The sequence below is a fragment of the Ascidia mentula genome, chromosome 3 (genome assembly GCF_947561715.1).
Source record: "Ascidia mentula chromosome 3, kaAscMent1.1, whole genome shotgun sequence".
Lineage (NCBI taxonomy): Eukaryota > Metazoa > Chordata > Ascidiacea > Phlebobranchia > Ascidiidae > Ascidia > Ascidia mentula.
Genome location: NC_138568.1, coordinates 22,243,226 through 22,270,593, shown reverse-complemented (window position 1 = coordinate 22,270,593; position 27,368 = coordinate 22,243,226). Strand labels below are relative to the sequence as shown.

General features: G+C 38.9%; 5 protein-coding genes and 1 long non-coding RNA gene across 6 annotated transcripts; 4 read left to right on the top strand and 2 right to left on the bottom strand.

Annotated features, from left to right (window-relative positions):
• The first annotated feature begins 52 nt into the window (after positions 1-52).
• Positions 53-3,987, top strand: LOC145895970 (scavenger receptor cysteine-rich domain-containing protein DMBT1-like). The gene is made up of 9 exons (XM_082984735.1): positions 53-167; positions 506-708; positions 1,277-1,436; positions 1,587-1,786; positions 2,125-2,284; positions 2,486-2,490; positions 2,587-2,758; positions 3,193-3,389; positions 3,766-3,987. Exons 1-9 carry the CDS (start codon positions 113-115, stop codon positions 3,985-3,987), a joined length of 1,374 nt encoding a protein of 457 aa, XP_082840861.1. The 5' UTR covers positions 53-112.
• A 693-nt stretch (positions 3,988-4,680) lies between these two features.
• On the top strand, positions 4,681-6,955 carry LOC145895968 (CUB domain-containing protein 2-like). Its single transcript, XM_082984734.1, has 5 exons — positions 4,681-4,686; positions 5,200-5,289; positions 6,070-6,241; positions 6,465-6,658; positions 6,758-6,955. Exons 1-5 carry the CDS (start codon positions 4,681-4,683, stop codon positions 6,953-6,955), a joined length of 660 nt encoding a protein of 219 aa, XP_082840860.1.
• Positions 6,956-8,191: 1,236 nt separating this feature from the next.
• LOC145895967 (tolloid-like protein 1) lies at positions 8,192-13,430 on the top strand. The gene is made up of 10 exons (XM_082984733.1): positions 8,192-8,247; positions 8,586-8,788; positions 9,357-9,516; positions 9,667-9,866; positions 10,205-10,364; positions 10,992-11,033; positions 11,423-11,601; positions 12,209-12,380; positions 12,775-12,971; positions 13,257-13,430. The coding sequence occupies exons 1-10, from the start codon at positions 8,193-8,195 to the stop codon at positions 13,428-13,430; spliced, it is 1,542 nt and encodes a 513-aa protein (XP_082840859.1). The 5' UTR covers position 8,192.
• Positions 13,431-13,723: 293 nt separating this feature from the next.
• On the bottom strand, positions 13,724-22,284 carry LOC145893991 (uncharacterized). The gene is made up of 14 exons (XM_082982422.1): positions 22,168-22,284; positions 21,339-21,479; positions 20,694-20,782; positions 20,244-20,424; positions 19,480-19,805; positions 18,888-19,085; positions 18,308-18,505; positions 17,877-18,071; positions 17,161-17,214; positions 16,286-16,445; positions 16,023-16,095; positions 14,946-15,162; positions 14,599-14,738; positions 13,724-14,082 (listed from the first exon to the last, which is right to left on the bottom strand). The coding sequence occupies exons 1-14, from the start codon at positions 22,254-22,256 to the stop codon at positions 13,876-13,878; spliced, it is 2,268 nt and encodes a 755-aa protein (XP_082838548.1). The 5' UTR covers positions 22,257-22,284; the 3' UTR covers positions 13,724-13,875.
• Positions 22,285-23,820: 1,536 nt separating this feature from the next.
• Positions 23,821-24,300, bottom strand: LOC145894003 (uncharacterized). Its single transcript, XR_014401534.1, has 3 exons — positions 24,271-24,300; positions 24,124-24,184; positions 23,821-23,885 (listed from the first exon to the last, which is right to left on the bottom strand). It is a non-coding gene; the product is annotated as an uncharacterized LOC145894003 (long non-coding RNA).
• Positions 24,301-24,751: 451 nt separating this feature from the next.
• LOC145893996 (proteasomal ATPase-associated factor 1-like) lies at positions 24,752-27,266 on the top strand. Its single transcript, XM_082982427.1, has 8 exons — positions 24,752-24,803; positions 24,859-25,021; positions 25,078-25,303; positions 25,355-25,453; positions 25,535-25,662; positions 26,056-26,291; positions 26,360-26,567; positions 26,756-27,266. Exons 2-8 carry the CDS (start codon positions 24,960-24,962, stop codon positions 27,048-27,050), a joined length of 1,254 nt encoding a protein of 417 aa, XP_082838553.1. The 5' UTR covers positions 24,752-24,803; positions 24,859-24,959; the 3' UTR covers positions 27,051-27,266.
• Positions 27,267-27,368: the final 102 nt, after the last annotated feature.

Here is a 27,368-nt window from a genome sequence, read left to right as displayed (position 1 = left end):
ATCAAGCAACAGTGCAAGCCGAACCTGCAAATGCCCTGCAGCGAAATTAGGCCGGGTATAAGTTGGCATCCAGACCAATATTTCGGCGTCTTGCATTGTCAATATTTTCACCATGAAATTTGTGGCAGCTTTGCTTGGTAGCTTTGTGCTGGTGGAAGCGTTTCTTGGTGAGTGATGATTCTGTATATTGGTATACAGGTTGCAGTCTTAGCAGTTGGTGATTATTTCATAACACAATGTTGATTGCAATGAATGCAAAAACAAATAACTTCAATATCTTTTCAATTGTGATAAGATTTAACCAGACTGCGATGGTGAAAAAATAATAAAATTAGGTGGATTGACATGCGAATGAAAAATGTACTATAATTTTATTCAGCAAAATTAAAAAAGAAGATTGGAAATCGGCAAATCTGTTTAAATCACATCTATGTAATTTTGAAAACTTAATAATTAATGTAAAACACAAGCAATAAAGTAATATTCTCATCCTTTATCGGTGTAGCTGTTTTTGGACAACAACCAGAGGAATGTGAATTCATTCTGATCGCCAACGAAACGGTGGATTCTTTTACCACCCCTAACTATCCCGAACCGTATCCCAACCATCTGAACTGCGTCTGGATCGTGAAAGCCCCAAACCCTGACCAGAAGGTCGAAATCCTCTTCTCTGTAATCGACACCGAAGCTTGTTGTGATTTCATTCACGTAAGTATAGGAAAGTGAGTGTGTTTCGGATGCGAGACATCGTAAATTTGGAAAACTGCACTTGAAAACGTAAATCCATAACATTTTCCTAAACCTCGAATGCAGGTTAGTTAAAAAAAATTAAACTTACTGTTAAAGTAACGCTCAATTGTTGGTTTCGACCTCCCGCAAGTTATTTCACCATATTAGAGTGATTAAACCGGATGAATTATTTGCTTAAACAAACTGTTTCATCAGCCGCTATCTGAGTTTTACATGAACAATGTTTCAAAAATAATCAAGTGACGTTTTATGACCAACAGCATGCAAACCACAAACAAAACTTCATAACGAAATTGTTTCTTTACTAATTTCCTTGACGCACACAGAAATAATAGCGATGAAAATGTCAGTGTAACGCAAGCAATAAAACTTATGCTGGTTAAGCGAGTTGAACCTCACTGAGAAATATAACATGTCATTCTTGCAATAGATATAAAATGTAAGAAAATAACTAAACAATAAAATATAAAGAAACCAGCTAAATCACAAAAGTCTTATTTTTGATTGGTCACGTGGTTCTTTTCAGATAAGAGATGGAGAATCGTCCGCGTCACCGATACTTTTCCCTGCAAGCGGAAACAGAACGAAGACACGATATTTCGTATCGACATACGACGCCCTGCGCGTATCGTTCAGCTCGGATGAATCCATTACTGGTCGTGGTTTTCGTGTTCAGTATCATATCGGTATGTTTTGTATCGATATATCGGTATGTTTGGTATCCATATATCGGTATGTTTGGGAAAACCAACAAACCAACCTCACCGCACAAAAAGTCCTACAATATTTCAATCGATTTACTTATTTTGTAATCGTATGATTCTTATACATTTCAGCTGTCACTCAAGACTTTCCGGAATGTGGAGGTGACGTCACAGCTACACCATTCAGGCAAAGTTTGTCGTCGCCAGGTTGGCCTGGGTATTACAGAAACAATATGTTCTGCCTTTGGACGATCCGTGCCTCAGACCCTGATCACATGGTCGCAATCTCCTTTTTCCTCTTCGAGTTGGAAACATGCTGCGACAGCGTCCTGGTGAGTGATTTCTATGGCAATTAATTTCAATCATTTCTGTTTTACTGCACGATATTAATTACGTGACCGTTATTACTCATATCGCGATTTGAATCACAGGATCGTAGCTACACTACTTTATTGTAATATTTTATGTGAAAGTTGATCTGTGATTATTGTGTTAATCACATGATCGTAATAGCTTTCTTCTCACCCTTTTCACATCTAGATTTACTACAAAAAAGTGGAAAAGAATAAGAAAAAACGATCCTGTTCCTTGCGTTACGATTCACAACAATGTTTATTACCTAGATATGTATTTATTTTTTCACTTTTTCACTTATCCCCACTTACCTCAGGTGCGGGACGGAAGTGACGTAAACGCGAAGACCCTTGGTTACGTCACAGGGGCGGGTGGCGGAACCCGTTCTGTCGTTTCAAGTAACAACACTCTACAAGTTCGGTTTCGTTCCGACCAGAGTCGCATCTTCCTTGGTTTTTTTGCCACATTTATATCAGGTAGGAATGCAACCGCTTGCAAACGACAAAAAAATACAATTAAGTAGGTGCTTCCCCTACAAATGGCCAGGTGCCCCCCTCCCCCAAGAAAAAATGTTACTAATTCTTGAAAATAATTTGTACAAAGACATTTTAGTTGTTTGTTGGTGATTTGGGCGACGATTGTTCAAATCAACTTCTACTTGTACTTTTATTACCCAGCATTAGTACACACTACCAGCAAACACAACGTCATAAAATGACAAAACCTTGCCATGATCCAATATTAAAGTTTCCAACAATGATGATGTCTTGTATTTTAGGTGCGCGACGGAGCAGAGTTCGATTCTGACAAGCTCGTGGTCATCAGCGGTTACCCTATCACCTTCAACAGCTATGTATCAAGCTCAAATGTCATACGGGTTGAGTTTGACACCGATTCAAGCGTGCAAAAACGCGGTTTCTTTGCTTATTACGAAACTTACAAACCGACACGTAAGTAAATAAATGATCACGTGTGTCTGTGGTGATTACTTAAGCATACAATTTATCAATGGGCGCAACATTGTCTAATTTTCAAATGGTTTTAATCGCAATTGTGACCTAGACGTAAATATTTTGACCATTTTATATACGGCTGTGTTATGTAAAACCATTTTTTGGCCTATCGCACTTGACTATCAACATTACTTTGAATAGCATTAATTTGTACAATAACCACATTCCATGAAACCTGTATCTTTTAATGTTGGTCTTCATTTTAACCTGAATGTATTGTAAAGTTTTAGGTGTGGGTTTTGTTGCATGATCTCAATCTACCAATGCTCGCACCCATTAAACAGAGCGTGGCAGATTTTCTTTTATTATTTTTTTTTTTTTTACGACCATTGCATGTAAACAGGGGCAACAACCTAAACATATATTTTCAGTCGATATTTCTACTTCTACGTGCGGAGGAAATCTGAACGCCGACTCCAACCCTCAGTACTTCTCGTCACCAAATTTCCCTAAAGGTACTTACCCGGTTGGTGTCACGTGTTCCTGGATCATCATATCCCCGTTCGGGACCCAGGTCAGAATCAAGATTCTCGGGGTCATCCTTGAAACTTTCCTGGACACGCTGACGGTGAGATAGACAGAGCTTATAATGAGACCAAATGACTATCGACCATTTTCACTGTGCAACTTTGCTCCACTGTAAACGCTATGACATTTCAATCAAATATTCGATGGGCGTATTAGTAATAAAGTAAAGCAGCTATTGGGAATTAAATTGTGACTTGTAGACATTGCACAAATCACTACTATAGCTCTAAACGAGGGTAAACCGTGTAACCAGGAGAGGGAGTGTTTGTGACTTAGCTATGCTGTTGCTGCACTTTTCGAATTAATTCAAATATTTTGAAATAGAAACAACGAAATATTAGTTCACAAAAATTACTGAAAATATGACTTGGTTGCTTTAGTCAAGCCCTCGTCTAAGTGTTGTTTTCTTCCCTAAGGTATACAATGGAGGGACAACACTCTCAAAGAGGATCGTTACCCTCACAGGAAAACACCCGCACAAGTTCACAATCACCACAGGAGGTAACGAAGCGCTCGTGGTTCTTTCTTCGAGCAGACGCGAGAGTCACGCGGGTTTCAGAGCAACGTACGAAGCCGTTGAACGACAGGAGGATGTGACGTCAGGGGGCGGTGAACCGGAAGAACCGAAAAAATTTTGATTCACAATTGTTGTTTCCTTTTTCACACAAATAAAGGCATGTAAATCTTGCAGTATCCAAACTCAAGATGTGTCCATTTTTGCATCAGTATTTTGAAGGTTTACACACAAAATTTTCTGTTCCATTTTGTGTCAAGTTAGACAGAACTTTTCATTCTCACGCCAACCACAACAGGCAATTTTCAGCTAATGTGCATGTTTTTTTAATAATGATTGCATAAATCCCCAGATCTTAAATACACTGGTGTTAAACATTGAATTGGTAAAAATTTTGTAACTACGAAATGTCCATCAATGAAATGTAACTTGCAAAACGAAACCAATGTGTACTCGTTGACCAAGTCGTGAGGGCTCTTCGTCATGACATGGTGTCATTTGCAAAAGAATTTTAGGCAGTTAAAATTTCCGCATTGCCAGAAACGAACTTGTTTCCGGTGTACAGTAACAAGATTCGAGGACAGACATTCGCACGATCTGGAGGAGAACCAAGTGTGAGAGACAAGTCGCAACTCTTCACCCGATATCTGCTCTGGTATCGTTTAAACCAGAAACTTTTTAGCAAAAACTTTGTTGTAAAAATAAATTTGTTTCGGCAACGGAAAACAACAAACAACCTATTTCTTTTGTAAAGTAGTGTTTCTGTATGCGTTTTCTCTGGCTTTCTGGCTTCGCATTTAATGGACCTAATGTTACAATGCAGGTAAAGAACACATCAGAAAAGGTATCCGTTTAAAATGGAGGAATGCGTTTAATTGATGTTGATATTTCTTTGTCTGCTTTTGGTGAAAATTGTTAATTATTGAGAGAAATCTGAAAATAACAGTGAAAAGGTATTTCCAGTAAGTTTAACAACATTGTTTAGTGTCCACAAAACAATGTAGCATCGTTTTAGTGGCAACAATAGACAGTGTGTGGTGTAGCGGTAAGTATATTTTCTTTTTTACAAAACAAAAATTGTCGAAGAAAATAGTTTTCAAGCGCTTTACGTTTAGGCATAAAACTCTAGCAGCAACTATCGCGTCATGTGTTTATGCTGTGCTTTTAAGCGCTAAATGGCTTTGTATAATTGCTTGGCACTCGTTTTGTATATTTTAGTGTTGTATTTAAATATTTATATATGTATATATTTTTTTTTATATTTTACTTTTCATTTTGTCATAAATAAACATTATTTATGTTAACGAGACAAGCAACGTAACTTGTATTGTTACAGGTAAGAGACGGAACGAAAATCACTTTCGGATATTTTTCAGGACGATATATCAAAGTCCTCACTTTCCGATCATCAGCAGGAGTGTTGGTGGTGAGATTTAGGTAGGATACTACCATCAATTACAGTGGCTTCACAGCAAGCGCTAAAGCAGGTGGGTGAAAATACGCGATAGTCTCAAGTACTTCAACAAAACCAATAAATCTGAAATTACAATAAAAAAAATCTAGTGTTTGAGCGCTGTTTTGATCCAAAACTGCATGTTTCTATTCGAATAAAAACTCATGATGTTCCATCCTGCTAAACATCTATCCATGAATAAACCCTTCAGACATGAGATCTTTATATTGCAATTAAATATTTTTTTATTTTCACGTGGTTCACGAACAACAAGTGGCAATGGAAGAAGTTTCATGAAAAAATAGATATGTTTTCGAAGAACGTAACAAGGTTCTTTCTTTAATAACCTTTAGATTTTTACCTTTTAGAGATGTTGGTTTCCGAATTGTAAATATGACACAAAAGTTTGATGTCAAGCTAGATAGCTTTTGCATTAATACTGTTCGGTCGTACGCACGCACCTTTTTGTAATATGCAGATATAAATCGAATTTAAAAAATCGTAAGTGATCTTAAAATGTTTGTTACTTCATTCCCTAGGTTACTTTGTAACACTCAACTAGGTGGTACGCGTCGAAATTGTTTTACCTGCAAGTGGTTACGCAACCACAAAAAGGTTGGGAGTCACTGCCCTGCGGGTGAGCGGTCGTATTGTATGTAAATTCATAAACATTTGATTCAAATCCACTTTCACAAAAGTGCTTGTGGTATTTTAACCTTTTTACGAATTTTATTCAAAACGTCTCGTGTCCAGGTTCGGGACGGAAGAGAACCGACTTCCACCAAACTCGGCCTCGTGAGTGGCTCCAAGAATCGTTTCTATAGTTACGTGTCGACCAGCAACGTGGTTCGGGTCGAGTTCGACAGCGACAGCACTTACAACAAACGTGGCTTCAGGGCTTTCTATGAAGTACACAGACCAGAAGGTAAAACAGATTAGTGGTTTCCAACCTTTATACAACCGTGATATGCTCACCCTTAACAAAATGTTACACCGAAACACCTAAAAAATTCTTTTCTTAGGAATGTTTGGTTCACAGACTCTGTAATAAAGAGTTTTGCAGGCGAATTCGCTGCCACATAAAATGATTAGATTTTACAGCTGAAAGGATAAACAAATCGATTTGAAAGCGTATTTGCCTTTTTCAGCTCTCGCATCCGAATCGAGCACTTACAAACTTACAGCGACACCAAGTGTGCAATACTTCTCATCTCCTGGTTTCCCTAATGGGAAATACCCAGTTTCGGTAAAGTTGTCTTGGACAGTTCGGGCTCCGTTTGGAACTAGAATTATAATCGAATTTTTGGTCATGATCATTGAATGTCAATGGGACTCAATCACGGTAACATGTTTTCGTGTCACTCTTCTACACAAATTTGTATTATCGATGGTGGTGTAGGAAATATTGCATTTAAAATAAATTTTGAAATTTTGTGTCAAGGTTTTCAACGGTCTGACATCCGCAGACAAAGTAATGTTCCGGTTCTCTGGAAATTTCTACCTGACCTACCGTATCTTATTTTCTTCAAACGCTGCCAGACTTGAACTTCGCAGCAATGCAACCACATCCCATGGTGGATTCCGTGCCAGCTACAAGTCAGTCCCGACAGACGATGTGTTCTTAAAAAGTACAGAGTGATAGAATATATCAAATCTGAATAGCAGTTCACGGAGCTGATGGAAAAGTTGTTTAGCATATGTAAATAAACGTGTTGCCATTACGTCAGTTGTGCTTGTGTAGGGTTTATTAAAACAGTATAGCTCTAGCTGGATTAATTTGCACTGCTTCAGCGAAAGCAAAAAAATCTAATCTATTGCAAAGACTGTTGCGGACTTTGCGTACGAATGTTGTTGAGTTTGACCTGGGATAACCTTTATTGGGGTCTGACCTGGAATACCCTTTATTGGGGTCTGTACCACTCTATTTTGTTTTGTCGCACGCCGCACTCCTTAACGGTCAATATATTTTTATCCGTTTTTAGCTTTTAATACCTAGAGTAACCTAAATAGATATCCATTAACCCAATGACATTATCGCAATATGCAAATCCTTGTTCGCAACGCAAAGTGTGAAAAAACTAAACACTTGCCATTCCAACAAGTGCAATACATTAAGTGGACCACCTGTAGGAAGCACATGTAATATATCGATGCAACAAACCACTTTATTACCTGACCAAGCAACTGCGCACACGTTAATAAAGTTTTTCGTGTCCCACACAGATATGAGCACCCCCGATGGGCAATATCTGGGATAGATCCAAACCAGGTATGTTAAACATGTTCGTTTATTCTCTGGGGTTCTTTTGCTTACAGAAAAAAACTGTCGAGGTTTCATTACAATCTTTGCAACCTTTATCAGTACAACATATTTCGAGCTGATGCAAACCAAAGAATGAAGTTTCGTGGAGTTAATTCACCTTTGGATGCAATCTACCTCCGCTTTATAACATTCGAAATTGCAAGTTAAAAAAAATTGTCTTCCACAAAACATATGCAGTCTATTGAAACCAGTTGTTTGTGCACGAAGTAACCGCATTTTTCCAGGTACGCCTTTCCTCAATGCAAAGTAGCGAACGGCAAACATTACAAGATTAAAAGGGAGTTTGTGAAACGATTTTAATATAAATTAAATTTTTGCGAATAATAAGATTAGACTTTGGCAGATATTAAGATTACAACACCACGCCATTGAGTTTGACACATTGTACGCAAATGCTTAATGGGAAATGATTTAACGTAAGTAGGCGAAATTAAATATAGCATCAAGCAACAGTGCAAGCCGAACCTGCAAATGCCCTGCAGCAAAATTAGGCCGGGTATAAGTTGGCATCCAGACCAATATTTCGGCGTCTTGCATTGTCAATACTTTCACCATGAAATTTGTGGCAGCTTTGCTTGGTAGCTTTGTGCTGGTGGAAGCGTTTCTTGGTGAGTGAGGATTCTGTATATTGGTATACAGGTTGCAGTCTTAGCAGTTGGTGATTATTTCATAACACAATGTTGATTGCAATGAATGCAAAAACAAATAACTTCAATATCTTTTCAATTGTGATAAGATTTAACCAGACTGCGATGGTGAAAAAATAATAAAATTAGGTGGATTGACATGCGAATGAAAAATGTACTATAATTTTATTCAGCAAAATTAAAAAAGAAGATTGGAAATCGGCAAATCTGTTTAAATCACATCTATGTAATTTTGAAAACTTAATAATTAATGTAAAACACAAGCAATAAAGTAATATTCTCATCCTTTATCGGTGTAGCTGTTTTTGGACAACAACCAGAGGAATGTGAATTCATTCTGATCGCCAACGAAACGGTGGATTCTTTTACCACCCCTAACTATCCCGAACCGTATCCCAACCATCTGAACTGCGTCTGGATCGTGAAAGCCCCAAACCCTGACCAGAAGGTCGAAATCCTCTTCTCTGTAATCGACACCGAAGCTTGTTGTGATTTCATTCACGTAAGTATAGGAAAGTGAGTGTGTTTCGGATGCGAGACATCGTAAATTTGGAAAACTGCACTTGAAAACGTAAATCCATAACATTTTCCTAAACCTCGAATGCAGGTTAGTTAAAAAAAATTAAACTTACTGTTAAAGTAACGCTCAATTGTTGGTTTCGACCTCCCGCAAGTTATTTCACCATATTAGAGTGATTAAACCGGATGAATTATTTGCTTAAACAAACTGTTTCATCAGCCGCTATCTGAGTTTTACATGAACAATGTTTCAAAAATAATCAAGTGACGTTTTATGACCAACAGCATGCAAACCACAAACAAAACTTCATAACGAAATTGTTTCTTTACTAATTTCCTTGACGCACACAGAAATAATAGCGATGAAAATGTCAGTGTAACGCAAGCAATAAAACTTATGCTGGTTAAGCGAGTTGAACCTCACTGAGAAATATAACATGTCATTCTTGCAATAGATATAAAATGTAAGAAAATAACTAAACAATAAAATATAAAGAAACCAGCTAAATCACAAAAGTCTTATTTTTGATTGGTCACGTGGTTCTTTTCAGATAAGAGATGGAGAATCGTCCGCGTCACCGATACTTTTCCCTGCAAGCGGAAACAGAACGAAGACACGATATTTCGTATCGACATACGACGCCCTGCGCGTATCGTTCAGCTCGGATGAATCCATTACTGGTCGTGGTTTTCGTGTTCAGTATCATATCGGTATGTTTTGTATCGATATATCGGTATGTTTGGTATCCATATATCGGTATGTTTGGGAAAACCAACAAACCAACCTCACCGCACAAAAAGTCCTACAATATTTCAATCGATTTACTTATTTTGTAATCGTATGATTCTTATACATTTCAGCTGTCACTCAAGACTTTCCGGAATGTGGAGGTGACGTCACAGCTACACCATTCAGGCAAAGTTTGTCGTCGCCAGGTTGGCCTGGGTATTACAGAAACAATATGTTCTGCCTTTGGACGATCCGTGCCTCAGACCCTGATCACATGGTCGCAATCTCCTTTTTCCTCTTCGAGTTGGAAACATGCTGCGACAGCGTCCTGGTGAGTGATTTCTATGGCAATTAATTTCAATCATTTCTGTTTTACTGCACGATATTAATTACGTGACCGTTATTACTCATATCGCGATTTGAATCACAGGATCGTAGCTACACTACTTTATTGTAATATTTTATGTGAAAGTTGATCTGTGATTATTGTGTTAATCACATGATCGTAATAGCTTTCTTCTCACCCTTTTCACATCTAGATTTACTACAAAAAAGTGGAAAAGAATAAGAAAAAACGATCCTGTTCCTTGCGTTACGATTCACAACAATGTTTATTACCTAGATATGTATTTATTTTTTCACTTTTTCACTTATCCCCACTTACCTCAGGTGCGGGACGGAAGTGACGTAAACGCGAAGACCCTTGGTTACGTCACAGGGGCGGGTGGCGGAACCCGTTCTGTCGTTTCAAGTAACAACACTCTACAAGTTCGGTTTCGTTCCGACCAGAGTCGCATCTTCCTTGGTTTTTTTGCCACATTTATATCAGGTAGGAATGCAACCGCTTGCAAACGAAAAAAAAATACAATGAAGTATAAAAAATTGCTTCTCAAAAAAGTGTCAATAATTTGGGCTGATTTATAATAAAATTTGAAAAATCGATTTCGCCTGCACGGGTATCCTCTGTTTTTTCGCAAGTACAAAATTGCAAGTAAACACAGTAAGCTGTACGGGAATTGTTAAAATAAACAAAGCTTAGTAGCGGGATAAATTCTGGCAAAATTAAGGAAATAGTCTTTCTCAAAATAAGCAAAGTGGAGTCAATAACATGAATTGTGTATAAGCTGCATACAGATGGCCACTGTTTCTTGTCACCACAAAGTTGAAGTCTTTGCTTGGCCGTTTGGTCAGCAAAGTCGTTTCGACCTGTAAGGTCTCATCAGTGCAGTGCTAGCTGGTAGACTAGCAGGCACACAGATTTCCACTTTGTGGTACCTTTCGGTCAATCGTCGATATGTTGGGTACCAAACTAGGTACCAGCTAGCACAGTGCCACATCAACAGCTGCACTGATGAGACCTTACAGGTCGAAACAGTGCGTGTATACACCCTGTCTGCAGCTCTCATTGATTATTATGGCTCTTTTGCGCATATAAATATATTTTTCTTTGTTTCAGTTCCACGAGGCAATATGACAGCTACGATACCTGAAGATCCTGGTAAAACAAATCGAAATGTTTCAACTTTTATGAGTTTGGAAGAATTATCGATAACATTAAAAGCCTCAGTTCAAAGTTATGAGTTTGAATTCCAGTATTGGCGAAAATAAGTGGCTTGTGTTACACAACTATTAGAAGTAAAGACACCACTCCAGTACGATAACATATTGCGTACATTTTCTGACCTGTGTGATTGCCTTAAATTTGACCGATTGATATTTGCTACTTGAACAACTAAAAGCCCTACATTTTCTTATGTATGCTAGATGGCTGCACTGGTTTGAATCCCGTATCTTGCTAATCTCGACCAAGTTTGTTTAATTTCTGTCACCAACCTGATAAACAAAAGATGCAGCATTTTTTTGACCACTCTGGGATCTTTTCCACAGAATGTGGCGGTGAGTTAGTGGCGCCACCTACCGGACATGGAAACTTTAGTTCTCCGAATTACGCCAATGGATACCAGAGCAGTTTGCAGTGTGTTTGGATCATCCGGGCTGCAGAGGGAGAGAGGGTTCGGGTGTGGTTCTCGTATGTTGACACAGAAAGATGTTGCGATTGGATTAAGGTAATACAGACGATCATTGGGGTGACGATACATTATCCCCAGTTATTTCCTTGAAGCCCCAAAGATCGCTGTCTTGGGAAAAGAAAATAGGCGGATTTTGCATGACATTTTCAATGACACCCAAACTTTACGATAGAAATGCCTTAGTCCTGAAGCATGCTATGATGTTCATGGGCCCCTATTTGTTTTCTGTGTGACGCATAGACGTACTAGTGGCCAGGTGCTCCCCCAACAAGTGGGCAAGTGCACTCCCCCCTCCTCCCAGAAAAAATGTTACGAATTCGTGAAAATAATTTGTACAAAAAATTTTTAGTTGTTTGTTGGTGATTGGGGCGACGATTGTTCAAATTAACTTCAGTTAAACGAGCTACTTGTACTGGGCTGTCATCCGTAAATATTTTGCTACCACACATATTCTTGGAAACGGGGAAACGTTTCCGTCGGATGCAAATCTCTGTAATGTTGCGGTAGTTTGAAATTAATGCATAGTCGGTTTTAATACCCTGCATCAGTACACACTACCAGCACACACAACATCAAAAGATGGCACAACGTTGCCATGATCCAATATTAAAGTTTCCAACAATGATGACGTCTTGTATTTTAGGTGCGCGACGGAGCAGAGTTCGATTCTGACAAGCTCGGGGTCATCAGCGGTTACCCTATCACCTTCAACAGCTATGTATCAAGCTCAAATGTCATACGGGTTGAGTTTGACACTGATTCAATCGTCCAAAGACGGGGTTTCTTTGCTTATTACGAAACTTACAAACCGACACGTAAGTAAATAAAGGGTTACGTGTCTCTGTGCGGTGTTTACAAGTGCTTAATTTATCAGCTGGTGCAACATTTTCTAATTTTCAATTGGTTTTATCGTAATTGTTACTTTGACGTAAATATTTCAACCATTGATCTGTACCACCTTCTTTAAGAAATCTCTTGAGGTGGTTTATATAGGCCTGTGTTTGGTCAAACCCTTTTTGGCCTATGTTGTATTACGTTAAGTAGTATTGGTTTGTACAATAACTAAACTGTGGGTTTTGTTGCATGATCTCAATCTTCCAATACTCGCACCCATTAAACAGAGCTTGACATTAATTATTTTAATATTTATTTTCTTATTTACGACCATTGCATGTAAACAGGGGCAATAACCTAAACATATATTTTCAGTCGATATTTCTACTTCGTCATGCGGAGGAAACCTGAACGCCGACTCCAACCCTCAGTACTTCTCGTCACCAAATTTCCCTAACGGTACTTACCCGGTTGGTGTCACGTGTTCCTGGATCATCAGATCCCCGTTCGGGACTCAGGTCAGAATCAAGATTCTCGGGGTCATCCTTGAAAATGCCCTGGACACGCTGACGGTGAGATAGACAGAGTATAGAGAGAGACCAAAAGACTATCAACCATTTTAACTGCGCAACTTTGCTCCACTGTAAACGCTATGACATTTCAATCAAATATTTGATGGTCAGAGTAAAGCAACCATTGGGATTGCATTGTGTCTTGTTGCCATGGCACCAATCACTACTATATAGAAAATTTGTAACTGCAATGTTGATGATGATGTTTAATCATTTCCCTAGTATATTCAGCTAAAAAAAATATGATTTCTTCAAACCCTCGTCCAAGTGTTTGTTGTCTCAAAGGTCTACGACGGAGTTACAACAGATTCCCCGGGGTTCCTTTCCCTGTCAGGGAAACACCCACACAAGTTCATATTCACCACAGGAGGGAACGAAGCGCTCGTTGTTCTTTCTTCGAGCAGACGCGGGAGCCACGCGGGTTTCAGAGCAACCTACGAAGCCGTTGAACCAAAGTAGGAAACGACAGAGAAGAAAGAGGAGAAATCTTCTCGGAACAGATGCTTTGTTCGTTTACAATTTCACGCAAATAAAAGCATGTAAATCTTGCAATATCCAAACTTTTTCGGAGTTTTTGCAACAAATATTTGTGTTACGTTTAATCTCTGGTGACAGCAGACAAAACTAAAATGTCTACTCGTGAATCAAGTCGTGTTGAGGACTCACCACGATTCAAATGAACTTAATGAAACTTTCTTCATGTTTTCCGTGTGTTCAAACACTCGAGAAGAAACAATTAATTTGTAATATTTTCTGCGATTCATGCCTTGCTTCACCGTCTTGAATTTTTTTGCCATTTGCAGAATATAATGCCTTGATATTCTGTCAAGTTAGAAACCAAAACACTCGGTAAATGTTTGTGCAAATGCGACAACATTTATATTCGCAACGAAACCAACAGAAATCACTGCTTCTCAACCCACTCGAAATTGGCTCCACCCGCGCAGTCGGAAGAACCGGCCATCTGCTGACGTAACCATTTCGTGTATGACGTCACGCGGGTGTACACAGCGGGGAACCCCCGGGCGCCGCACTTCAATCCGTATGACGTCACTCCGTCGACGTACCACCGTTGTCCGTGTTTACAGATGAGGGGTCCGCCACTGTCCCCCTGCGAAGGATTTCAGCGGTTAAAAGTGCGTGGATACTTTCTCGGGGGTTTTTCGCCTTCATGGTTTGACTGCAAAAGTCGTTAGGTTGTCGGGATTTGCCCAAAAACTTGTCGTTGAAACTATTGTTCTGTAACTGATTAATTAATCGCAGGAACAATACAGCCGGTGTAAAAGCAAGAAAGTGTTGGTTTCCGCTAAATATGGCGGGGACGACCTCAGCCCTGTGTGAACAAACTTTCGACTTAAAAAGTAGATTCAGGTAAATACGTCAAAAAAGATGTCTTTAATTTACCGTTGGCTTGCGCTAGAGAGGCGAGGTTTACAATGGACTTGTGCGATACCAAGACGATAACCTGATTGGGATTCGTACCCAGGATATCCCGGGTTCCAATCCCAGTGTGGTCAAAAAAAAGATTGGCAAACATCAACACAGTCGCTTCGCTAAACTCGTATACCAAGAGAAACCTGATCCGAATAACCCGGGTTCGAATCCCGGTGTGGTAAGTAAAGTTTACCTGACACGTGTCGTGATTTCCATCACCTCCGACACAAATCATCGTCCGCTCATCGAAATCCTGATATAAGAGCTTGCACTCATGGGATGATCGCACACGAAGACTCGCTTGCTTTAGAACTGTTGCCGCGGGTCCGCGCTCTGCGTTGTAATTTCAGCATAACATGATAAAACCTACAGTCAAAACTTGCCCCGAAAATTAGCCTTTCTTGCTGCTGTATTGGATATGCCTAGCTCATATAGTTATATAACATTATTTCAGAAATATGGGTCAAGCAGACAGCTATATATATATTATGTTGCTGAGGCGTATCCTATTTACCACAAACATTTCTGCAAATATCTCACTTTTTGTTGAACCCCAGCCCGCAACATAGCAGAAAGCACCAATCGGTGGACCCCAGGCACTACCACGCTGGTACGGATCAATAAATTCGGGTACACACGCTGGACGGATGTGACGTGTCATCTCGATCTTCTTCGGGATTCTGATGAGCGCGATGTCGTTCACGTGGTTGTTCAAGTTATAGTGGGGGTGGATGACCACTTTGTCCGCAACCTGGTTCTGTGTATATTCTCTACAGGTTGAGATTAAACTTGAAACATAAGATCGAGGCATTGAGTGTGAACGGATTCAGAATTTTCTCTGGATGGGGTAGGTGGTTACCCTACAACAAGATAAAAACCTTATCGCGATTTGTGGCCAGGATATCCAGGGTTCGAATCCCGATGGGATACAAAAAAAATGGAGACTTGGATCAACAGACGAGTAGATAGCTATATAAGCGCCAGACAAAACACGCTGGTGATAAACGAAAATAATTTTAAGACAACCTTTGTTTTCAGCGTGATAACTTTTTCATAAAGTTTTTCAGCAGCTGCAAAAAATATAGGGATTTTAAACCCCAGCAATGTTACTTGATTGGGTCGGAAATGATGCATTGTTTGTTAGTCAGGGTGACATGGTAAGACGTATCTCGGCCATTTTGGGCGATGAAGGCCGCTTTTGGTCAGTGCAGTTATGCGCATATTCGGACGAGGTTAACAACGTGCAAATCTAATCCTTACCTACTTTGTAAATCACGTTTTTAAGTTGGAAGAGAAAGGTCCAAGCTACTATGTTGCTATTAATAGACGTACTGAGAGGTTTTAGACACTTATAAGTTCTTCATTCCTTTAAACGTTCTTAAGTGAATCTAAAGTTCATGTATTCGTAGCGACATGGAACCTTTTGGCGTTTTTGCAGCCTCGAGGGAAAACAATACCACAAGCAGTTTTAACGGTTATATTCCAAGCGAATGCTCTGCTATTAATACACATACACAGGTGTTTTGAAAACAATGCGTTAACCATTGGACTGAAGTGATTTTAGTTCGACACATATGAGTATTTATTTGCAGCATTAAGACTTTATTTGCATCTTACCACAACCAATCTTGCCGTTTCGTTTCCTTTTTTGTGTTTCCCAACGTTGACGCTGTACAGATAAGCTTGTTTCCTGCGAAATAAATAGACATAAAAAAGAATGAAATGAAGCATTCATTAGCAACCACATGTTTCTATTCTTACAATAGAGGGCCGGATTCTCGTTGTGTTCAACAGTATTTCAATGCTTATGAACTTCGTTATGTTTTAATCAAGAAACAATTTGCAAATGTTACCAACAAACACTTTAGGCCTCAACTCACTCCAACACAAATCCACTTTCGTGCTGAAAACAGTGAGCTGCCGTTAGAATCCAGTTTGAACATATTAGTGTTCCGCCACATTGGTGCTTTTCAGCTCCAAGTATTCCCTTTATAACTTGAGTAATCCAAGGCCAAGATCCAGCAACTGCCCACTCACCACCTGAAATGGCAAATTGTTAATTGTTGTTGTACCTTAGTTTTGTAACATCGTTAATTTCAACCCTAGTGGTGTGGATTGTGTTGACCTGGTGACCTCATGACATTGTGGTTTGTTATTGCTGTTGGAGGTCATCATTATTTTGTGCTGTTCACTGTGAAGTGTGCTTTGTGTCAGGTGCATGTGAGTCACACTGTTTTACTTAATTGTTAACATTTACTTGTCTTCTATTCTAATTGAATAAGGATTCTGCTTAAACAAGACATATTTGGTCATTATAAATTCTTGGATAATTGGGTAACGACTGCCAAGGACTACAGACTATGCAACAGGTAAAGTGCATAAACAAAAGTAATTCAGTCTATGTGAGATAGAATTTGTAGAAATAACAAGGCTAACGTATTAAATGGCTTTGTAATATTCCTTCATAAAACTGCATGATTTTAAGCTGACCCACTCACGGTGAATGTCCAGTAGAGTCGTAAGCATTCGCACATGCTTGGAAGTCAATATTTTTTTCTGAATTTCTTACAAAGCACCTGGTCCAATTACTTTAACTTTCTCTTTTCACACACGTATGTCAAATTCAAATTTCTTGTATCAGTATTAAGGGCCGGGGCAACCTCTTTATAAATTACCGATTTAGATAGGAGGTTTCTATTGCACAAATCAGAAATGTTACAAAAAATGTAGAGGCAATCTATCGCCCCCAACTTACCAACAATTCTTGTTTTCGGTAAGTAGTATTGCGTTCCGCACTTAATTTTCCTCACTGTAAAACATAATACGTTTTGCTTACAAGAAAGTTCGACAATTATTTGTGATATTTGTCGTTTATTTCCATTGTGTCCCGAAGGGATGATGATTCTTGATCGTGTGTTTCATAGTGCATGTATTAAGCAGCAGTTTATTGCTAAATTGATTTAAATCCCACTGTGTTAAAAAATGAAGTTATTCACATATTAACAATATCATTATAAATTAGGCACAACAGCAACTTTTGAAATCCATTTATTTTGCCACCAACCGCTTGTTTACCAAAAACGCTCGCAGGAGGATTTTCAAGAAAACAATGGGCAACTATTCATCTAAATATTGCTTCATGGAATGCATTGCCTTAAACATTGCGGCGGTGATTGTAGTGGTAGAGTTCCAATACGTAAGTAAAGGTTGCCTGGCAAATTGTGCGCTTGCACACCAGTGTACCTTGGCCACAATATACCCTCGTGAAACCACTGAGCTACTGTAGCTCAGTTGGTAGAGCGTTGGGCCTGGTTAGCCCAGGGTCGTGAGTTCAAACCTCACCGGAAGCTTGATTTTCAAATCTCGCTCCGACTTGCATGTATAAATATGGCTGATCTAGCTTAACTGCAATGCTTGGGCTGCGAAGCCTGCGTAAACCTTATGATTCGTAGCAGTATTGTACGTGATTACCAGGTGGTGGAGGACAAACGGCGACACAAGTCCGGTTGTGCCAGAAAGGAATGTAGCTCGGGCAAGCGCAACCGGAAACGCAGTTGTTTGGATCGGGCACGCAGGTTGCTGTGATGGGATTTCCCCATCCCGGGCATGTTCGTGGACACGTGATGCAGCCCGTGTAAACTCGACCGCCCTCGCATTGCGGGAAAACTGAGGAAAGAACGGTGACGTTTATGGAGCGGATTGTGAGAGTCTCTCGGCTTTGTCTGTACCCATGGTAATAGTGATTTTCGTTGATATATCCAACGTTACATTACGACATCTTAATTTGAAAATATCAACACCACAATGTGGCTGGAAATAGAATCGTATGACGGTTCTCTCACATCAACCAAAGAAACAATGCTTGAAAAAATTATACCTTGGTTAACACACCACAAGCTTACCTGGAGGAAGGGGGCAGAGTATATGTGGAATGCATCTCTGCGCGTAAACGTAAGGAGCAAAACTGGGGCAGGAGCATCCGTTTCTGCAGTTTCCCGGTGCATCTGTACATGGAGCAGCGAACCGTTCGTAGCCAGGACAGGAGAGGGGGCATCGCATACAGGTCGTGTGCTGCTTTACTCCCTCGCATTTCGGTGGCACTGAATACAACGGGAAATTGACGTAAGTTCCCAACCATCGCCATAAACTTGAGTCCTAACGTATGGGCGAACACAGGAGGGGGCGGATGGGGCATCCCCTCCTAGAATATGTTGTAACACAGAAACGCTGCAGTGGCAGACAAAAGGTTGTCTGAAATTAATTAACGTTCATGACCAGCGTTTTCTGTCTGGCGCATACATTGTTAACTACTCGTCTATTGACCACCAAAATTGCCATTAGTTTTAAATAGATTTAAATACAGTAACCGAACACCTATAGACTGTTTCCGCATTTCCCCCCTCCTTTTTTGATATACCGCTACCATCGTTATAAACAACTTCAAAAGACGGTGTTACGAATACACTTAAACATAGTGCATACATTGGTCGTGACACTGTTGTTCCGAGAGACACCGACTTCCGTGCGAAATGTATCTCTCCAAGGGACAAGCACAGGTTGGAGTGCAAGTCCTCGCAAAGCAATTGTAAGAGACGATTCTTCCCAATTCACAGCGGTAGTTACAAGGTGGTTGGCAGGGAACGAATTCCTGATCACCAAGACAGAGGTTGTTGGTAAGACCTGAGCGGAAAACACACAACTGATTTGCCGCCTTCTGTAGTTCCAAGCAGGGTTTCTCAAACTGTGCGCCGTGAAGTGTGTTCTGGTTTGCCGCGAGAAAATGTATTAAAATATCATAGACTTCCACTGCAATTATCGGTTTCCTTGATGCTACTAATTAAAAATAAAAAACGCTAGGAAGTAAAAGTAGCCCCGAATCAAAGCAATTCGTTCACCTAACCAAGGTCATCTGTTATCTTTTGACTTGAACTAACTTAAAAGTTTGGTGTGCCGCAAACGAATGAAAGAATAGAAATCCAACACAAATCTACTTCTCAACATGCATCCAATAGACAAACCCATTGTGACAATAGCGCCTTTTCATGAAAAATTTTAAACAAGTTTACAAGCTTACTTCGGTTCGAACCAACTGCCGTGGAAGGGATCAGTGCCACTGAAGTTGTAGTCGTTGGTGACGTGGTGGTCGCCTGTGGCGTGGTTGTTGCTTGTGACGTAACAGTCGTGGTAGTTGTTTCCGGGACAATGATGACGTATTCCATTCTAAACCCAGGGTAGGTAGAATGACTGTCGGTGGTGAAGGTCACGTTGACCTTGTTTTCCGATGAAGTGAAGGAGGCGATAGTGGAACGCGACCCGCACAACTTGATCGAGTTCGATTCGTCGTTTATTTCCAGTTTATCATCACAAACTTGCGTACAAGTTCCTTGCGTGCAAACTAATCTAAGACAAACACCAAGCATATTAACACTAAGTTAAAAAGGTTATGTTCATCGGTGTAGCAAATATTACACGAAAATATGGAACACAAACAAAAAGTACAAAGATGTATCTTGTAACTAGATTACCTTAAGCCATTTTACACAGATCAAATATTAACATTTTTTAACAAACTCAATGCACAGCGATGAAAAGGTTTCTGACAATGATCAAAAAAATTATCGACATGAACAAAGGTTATTTTTTGTTTTCATTCTAATCGAATACAGCTTCCAGTTTAACTGAGGTTGTTCTTGTTTTAAATTGAAGGGAAGAGATCGTCAGACTGTCCAGACGATTCACATTTAGCCTTGATTCAAATTAAGGAAACGACACGTAAGGTTTCCAATTAAACTTCCTTTATAATCACAACAATTTTCAAATTTTCAGAAATATTGTTACCTCTGCGATTGCAAATCGAGTTTGGTGACACGAATAATAATGTAGGCATTATTCGGTCCCTCTATGTTCCACTGACAATTCATCAGATTCATATAATTCTGCGGGTGATTGTATGACGTCAGAAATCCCGATAACGTGTTGTTTATGATCATTGGAGATCCGTTGCAAGGGTTTTTCGAATCTAAGGCATAAGAATTGAGTAAAAGGATGCCATCCACCCGATCACATGGCCTTAAGGGCGAAACCCGATCATTCCAAGGCACATTTCACTGATTTGACGAAATCGAAACCGTGCTGTAAAAGGTTCCATACACCGTATCAATTCTCCTAATTTTCAATTCGAAAATTGCCCTAAAACTGTTTTCGAAAGGAGTAAAAGGCCCCGTCCGCATTTATTCGTATCGGTCCACATAAGAAAACGCATGATAAGCATAACCACAAGGAACCAACCGTGTATACATGCTGCTCCGAGAGCACTATATCCATCGCAACACACTTTGTAAGTCCTGGTGCAAGTTGTCGTTATAACTACAGGCCGTCTAAAAAAATTGAATTATTTAATAAGTCGTATTAGTTTTGTGACTCTCAATTGTAATTTTAAGGTCTTATCTCCATTGAAAGCAAAATGTGTGTGTTTTGTGCTTGTATACGCATTTTGTAGCGTTGCCATTATTTACACCTGATGAAGCGAGGGGAACTCGCTAAAGCTAGTAGTTTAGAAAATAAAATATCTTTTTTTTCAACAAAACCAGAAAAGGAGCCTGCAATAAAACATGCTGAATTATCACCACTACACGGATTATGTAAGAGCCTGTACTTGTTCGTCAATAGGACGTCATAGGGAAAAGCACAATTTTAAAGGAACATTCTTGGCTATAACTGACAGAACGACAACACGTGTAATTTATTATGGGAAACATTGTCATGTCACACTCATTTTCTTTACTGATATTCTGCACTGTCAGCTACAAAAGAAATACGCACGGAAATGTTTGTTTACCATGGCTACTTTACTGCTTTAAATAGTGAAGTGTTGACTAATTTACGCAACATTATAATTTGTGATCGAAGAAGTTGGCTCGGTGAGTCACTTACTGTTGGCAAATGTACGGGTAGAAGGTACCCACACAATATAAGGGGAAGGTCTGCATCACCGTTTTGGTGCATGGATAATGAGCTGTGTTTTGTGTGAAACATTCTTGGTGGCCGAGCTGTCTTTTTCTTCGATGCCTTAACCTGCGTCGCAAGATACACAACGTATAAGTTGTGTTAGTATCATATGCGTCTTTATTGCAAAACAGGAGACCACGTTTTACATGGTTTTTAAACTGTACAATATTCTGAAAATTGTGTAAGCTGCATACAGATGGCCACTGTTTCGACCTATAAGGTCTCATCAGTGCAGCTGGTGTGACTATCAGACGACTTTGCCGACCAAACGCCCAAGCAAAGACTTCCACTTTGTGGTGACTATACAATCACCGTCATCCGTTGGGCACCAAACTAGGTGCAACCTTACGGAGAAAATAAGGTGGAAACACTATGGCCAAGCAAAGCTCAACCAATAGTGCCGTCAGGCCCTGTGTAATATATATTATTGGCTCCACTTTGCTTATCATATTTTGAAAACTGTTGGCCGGGGAAAGTGCAAAACATATTGCGATTAAGCTAAGTGTTTCCAAATGTGGGCTCTAATCTACGATTTTAAGAAAAAACTACTGAGCCCAGAAGGCATCTAGAAAAAAGACGCATTCGCATGGAGCACAACAACATGGGGCTGATGAAGGCGAAACACTAATTAAAAATGTTTACTTGACTTTTTTGCCTGGTTACGCAAACAAATAAGTTAAGTTTTGTCAAAACAGAAAAAAGTGCCCTCAAAACAAGCTTTATGTTCATTGTTAACAAAAATGTTAGCATTCACCTCAAACTTTTCCCTGCTTCTGTAGATCCGACAATGAACAAGATTAAAACCAGCAAAAAGACATGCGCGGTGTTAACCCAAGCCTGCATTCCAAAACCACACAGTTAGTCAACAGCTGCAATAAAAAACATGTTGAAAAAATTATCAACAACATTTCCTGGTCGTTAGCACCGGCACTGTGCGCCATCCATAACGAACCTATGTAATCTTCTGTGATATTTTATTTGCGGAACAGAATTACAGTCTACCTCAACATACGTACTGTTGTTTGCATGCAAAACATACGAGTTTTCCAGCAGATCCATTTCCACTGACAGAGAGCGCGATTGTGACGTCAAACGACGTGATAACTTGCGCACGTTTTAGCCTGGGGGTGAAAACATTTTCAACGACGCAAATTACCACGAATTCTATAATTGAAACTTTATGGTCAGGCAAAAATGATATCACCAAGATGGCACTGTGGTATTTGCAGACACATTCATATCGGGTTGTTATTGGCATTGTTCCTCTGTTGGAATCATTATTGTCCTTATTTCCATAAACTTGCAAGGAATATCCTAGAATTTCTATTTAAGCCAACTGCGTTTACAAGGCATCAGGATTTCGCCAGACGTGTCCGGGTTTTCGGGTTCACATATCTACATTAGCAGAAAATCTTAAAATAATTTTGTTGCGTCATAGTTGTACGTCAGTAATTGCTGATTTCTGTTTACCTCTCCCACGAGTATGAAAGATTTCCGCCTTTGTGCGTCAGAATAACAACACGAATAAGTGCCTTTACAAACAGCGGTTTCTTATTCCTTATATCCTATTAACATAGTGTTTGTTTCATTGTGAGATGTAAGTTTAATTTGCAATGAGTGTCTTTTTGGACTGACACTAATAAGTTTCCTGGTATCATTATCAAAAAGTACAAATAATATGTTTACTGCGAAATTACCAATCAACAGGCACATGCCTTAGGGCCAGTCGAAAATCCAAGCCACCTAAATAACTTTATTGCCTGGGTTCAGAATTAAAGAGGCCACGATCGAATGGTGATTGCTTGGAAAAAATGATTGATAAGCTTTTCGCTAGGTTCGTTAATGCTTTATTATTACTCTATGGAACGCAATATTTTCGGGCGCCTTGGGTCCAGCAGATTCCTAATCTAGCACTGATCATAACTCCATAAGTTCTGCAGTTCACAACTTCAAATTAAAATGTAAAAATAAGTTTATTGCCATAAAATGAAAAACACAAAAAAGTTAAGCAGAACGAAGTTTATAAAACAAAAACTAAAAAGATGAAAAGAAATGAAAATTATTTGTTCTTAGTTGGGTGAAGACTTCTTGATACAACTTCTAACTTCTGCAACATGGCATTTTTTTCATTTAGAAGATCTATAAAAAGTCTACTTCAATTGATGTATAACTTTTACTTGCAGAATATCTTAACCTTTTTCCTGTTGTTTATAGTTTTGTAATAAATCATCCACCTTTTCCACACATTGTTTTTCCAACTGAGTGCTGTTTCTGGGCAAAAATAAACATATTATGATGACTCTGTAAATAATGAATTTAAACAAACTTGGTGCTACTGCATAGCATTTAATAAAACTACATTAACAAACCTAGTTTACAAATTTTTCCTCTACTTCTAAACTGAAACAAAAACAAACCGAAACATTGGAAGGTAATCCTGCATTGTGTACTCCTGTACAGAATTTGTTAAATCTATAAAAAGTTGCAAACAAGTTTAAACTGACTGACCATAGATGAAAAAATCTTTTTATCTAGATGAGCAACAACACCAAAAAAATATTTGTCAGCATCTGGTTATAATTCTTGCAGGACTAAGTCAGTATCTTTCACATTTACTTTCACACAAATTACATTTAATTATTGTGTACCTAAGCTACTCAGCATAATATAAAACTAAACAAAAACTGCTTTCTATTCATATATTTTTTACCCTTTAAAGTGCTGTCTGCATTCTTTTGACCAGCAACGTCAGTAGCTTCTGTTATTGAATTCTTAAACATACATTTAAAAAACTTTATTTGCAACGAAACATTACTACTTAAACACATAGAAACGCCAAATAGTACAAGATACGCACCAACTCCATGTCTCTCCTGTTCTGCTTGTTCTTTTTACAGCAAATTTTTCACGAAAACTCCCACGAAATGGTTTATTTTATTTGGTGCCAAAATCACAATTCAAATCTTGGGACCACATAAAAATCTTACACATTAAATTTAGCGTTGAATAAAAAAAAAAATTCACATAAATTGTACAATAGTCTGTTTGTTGTAACTGACTTTCAAATCAAATCATTTTTATGTTGCGCAAAACACTAACAACACATAGAATGAAACAAAATGGCATGGACAACGAGGGCCCATGCGAAATTGCCTCATAGGGAGCAAGCTCCGCCAGAGGATTTAATCTAGTCAAACTGCATGGAAGTCGCAACCAGTCGTACTTTTTCATGTAATTCTTTTAAGTTATGTTGCTTTAATGATGTTTTTTCAATGCCAGCTTGTTTCTGCGTGGAAACACAAGTGACACGCTTCATTTATTTCACAACACAACACACAACCACGTGATAACAGCGAAGTTGCTGTGTAATAAATTTGCAACAGAAAACAGGTTTAATGCTCAATTTATTTTCTCTTTTTCCTCTTTCAACTATTGTTAATTTTAGATTAATTTTCGCCTTCATGTGCGGCCATTTAAGTGGTTGGTTGCTGCAACAAGACCGAAGCTTTAAGAAATATATGAATAGTGCAACAATTAAACAGCATAATGAGCTGTAATTTAAGCAATTCCTACCTTGTCTTGCAACCAAATTGGAATGAAGTGTTGTGGTAAGGATTAAACAAAAAACGTGCACTACCACATTCACTAGTCACTTATTTTTAAGGCAATCTGGTGGAAAAGCTTGGGCCTACATAAAGCATCCACAACAACCAACTATTCATGCTGATATAATAAATTTGGATGAGTCAGATACAAATTTTCATGTTACTGAAGGTTTTTTTGTGAAGAAAATTGATAAAAACTCCATCTTCTTGGAACATGCTCAACAAAAAGTTGCAGTAAAGTTTATTGCGCCCTTTTCTGAATTTACAGGAATCCACAAAAGCAATGTAAGTTTGGCAACACACAAAATTATATTTTGCAATAATGATTTCGTGTAGGTGACTTCCCTTGACATATCTGTGGGAGGAGGACTTGGTGTTTCTTCTGGCAGAGATGAAACACTTGTGATATGGGACACCAAAACCGGCAATGTCAGGGTTAGATTTTTTAGTTTAAAAAAAATCCTTTCAATTCATTATTTTTGTTCCACATGTAATTGCAAAACACTTTTTGTGTAGAGAAAGCTTGATGGCCATTTTGGTGAGGTAGAATGCAGTAAATTCTTTCCTTCGGGTATGGTTGTTTTGAGTGGGGGGATGGACACACAGCTTAAGATATGGTCAGCTGAAGATGGATCCTGTGCAAGGTGACTTTGAACATGTAAACCACAAATACTCAAATGATGCATGGTAAATATTCGACAAAAATAAAGCGTTGAAACCCTAGATCTGTTATTTAACAAAAAAATACCTATTTTTTGTTTTATTATGCACTTATACATGATAGTTGCAATGGATGATTAAATGGCACAGACATTCATCAACATTATGACTGTAAAGCACTAGAGAGGCCATTAGTTTAGGGGCACCAAATCTGTTTCAATTCAATCAACATAAGTATTTGTGTCAGTTTAAGGAGAACTAAAAAATTTTTTTCAATGTTATGGTCAGAGTCCTAATAAAGGTTTATTAAATTATGTCCGGAATGTTGATTAAATTAAATTTATGCCTGGCAGCTTTAGCGACAAAATATTTCTCAGAACACTCAATGGTCACCACAAGAGGGCAGTACGGTGTATAGCAGTTGTTGACAAAGGAAAAAATGTTGTGTCTTGTTCTGCTGATGGGTCAGTAAGATTGTGGGACTGTGGATCATCGTTACAAATTGCTTGTTTAGCTGAAGGTAAAGAAGAAATTAACTGTTGTGCTATTGCAACTGGCACACCAAAACTTTTGGAGACTTTTGATTACAATGCTGACAAAGATATATCAAGAAGTAAGATGCACAAATTTTATTTTGAGAATAACTGTTTACCCTTTAATGCATTTTTTTTTTGTTTCAAGGTGATTTAGAATGTGCCACAGAAAATAAAATTCTGATCATTGGAAGTGAAAGTGGATTCCTGGAAGGGTATCACATCGCAAACAGATCAAATGTTTTTACAAAGCAATTGTCCAGTGCTGTGAACTGCTGTTGTTTTATCAATAGTCAGCTTGTGGCAGTGGGGTGCCATGATGGAAGTGTGAATGTGATTGACTTGACCCTAGCAAGGTTTGTTTGTTTGTTTAGGAGTGTAGGTAACTCTTGCTTTCAGTTGATCACGATTTTCTTTACAATCTGTTAGATTTTGTTGAATAATTTTGTAAGTGGTAATATGCTTTAAAGTTTACTGACATTGCACCCAAGGCATTGCAGTCTTTACGTGAAACCTTGACTATAAACTTATGATAATGTTGCAGCCTACCCATGGTTACGGATCGCGGAACAGAATCCCCAGTTCTGGCTCTCCACCCAAGCTCGACTGCGAACTACGAGTTGAGTTTCTGGGTGGGTTTCGGCAATGGAAGGTGTTCGCTCATGCAAGTTTCTAAACCAACTGGAAGCGGAGATAATGCGGAAGAGCAACACATAAAAGCTGCCATTGAACTTACTGGACCCGACTGTGATTCTGTGTACCAAGTCGTCGAATCACGTGACAGCTTCGTGTACACCGCTTGTAGAGACGGCCTGATACGAAAATATAAACCATCCTGAATCCTCTAAAAAAAACTTAATTGTTGAACTCTTTGTGTGTTTGGTTGTTGCACAAAAACTCTTGTTGTAATTTCTGCGTTAAATATTGAAAGAAAAGTAACTGGTTGTGAAGCATAAAAACGTTTGCTGCTAATCCCTTCTGTCTATAGACTGATATTTTTTGTATGCCTGTCGTATAACCCGCGTGAGTCCTGTGTAATTAAACTGTTGGTAAGGCATGAACTTGCTAGAAAAACACATTATCTGCTGTTAAACGAACAAACCTCAGAATTAGTTTAAAAATTGAAGAAAGACACTTCTGGTGTGTGAATAACTTTT

Excerpts from the sequence above, each read along its gene's own strand:
- LOC145893996 (XM_082982427.1), top strand. The coding sequence starts at position 24,960 with ATGAGCTGTAATTTAAGCAATTCCTACCTTGTCTTGCAACCAAATTGG. Across the intron at positions 25,022-25,077 it reads AATTGGAATGAAGTGTTGTG|GCAATCTGGTGGAAAAGCTT; the intron begins GTAAGGATTAAA and ends CTTATTTTTAAG. Across the intron at positions 26,292-26,359 it reads TGACAAAGATATATCAAGAA|GTGATTTAGAATGTGCCACA; the intron begins GTAAGATGCACA and ends TTTTGTTTCAAG.
- LOC145893991 (XM_082982422.1), bottom strand. The coding sequence starts at position 22,256 with ATGCAGGCTTGGGTTAACACCGCGCATGTCTTTTTGCTGGTTTTAATC. Across the intron at positions 19,806-20,243 it reads CTCGATTTGCAATCGCAGAG|ATTAGTTTGCACGCAAGGAA; the intron begins GTAACAATATTT and ends TGTTTGTCTTAG. Across the intron at positions 15,163-16,022 it reads AAACGGCAAGATTGGTTGTG|AACCAGGTTGCGGACAAAGT; the intron begins GTAAGATGCAAA and ends GAATATACACAG.
- LOC145895968 (XM_082984734.1), top strand. Across the intron at positions 5,290-6,069 it reads CATCAGCAGGAGTGTTGGTG|GTTCGGGACGGAAGAGAACC; the intron begins GTGAGATTTAGG and ends TCTCGTGTCCAG. Across the intron at positions 6,242-6,464 it reads TGAAGTACACAGACCAGAAG|CTCTCGCATCCGAATCGAGC; the intron begins GTAAAACAGATT and ends TGCCTTTTTCAG.
- LOC145895967 (XM_082984733.1), top strand. The coding sequence starts at position 8,193 with ATGAAATTTGTGGCAGCTTTGCTTGGTAGCTTTGTGCTGGTGGAAGCG. Across the intron at positions 9,517-9,666 it reads TCGTGTTCAGTATCATATCG|CTGTCACTCAAGACTTTCCG; the intron begins GTATGTTTTGTA and ends TATACATTTCAG. Across the intron at positions 11,602-12,208 it reads GATGTTGCGATTGGATTAAG|GTGCGCGACGGAGCAGAGTT; the intron begins GTAATACAGACG and ends CTTGTATTTTAG.
- LOC145895970 (XM_082984735.1), top strand. The coding sequence starts at position 113 with ATGAAATTTGTGGCAGCTTTGCTTGGTAGCTTTGTGCTGGTGGAAGCG. Across the intron at positions 168-505 it reads GCTGGTGGAAGCGTTTCTTG|CTGTTTTTGGACAACAACCA; the intron begins GTGAGTGATGAT and ends TTATCGGTGTAG. Across the intron at positions 1,787-2,124 it reads CATGCTGCGACAGCGTCCTG|GTGCGGGACGGAAGTGACGT; the intron begins GTGAGTGATTTC and ends CACTTACCTCAG.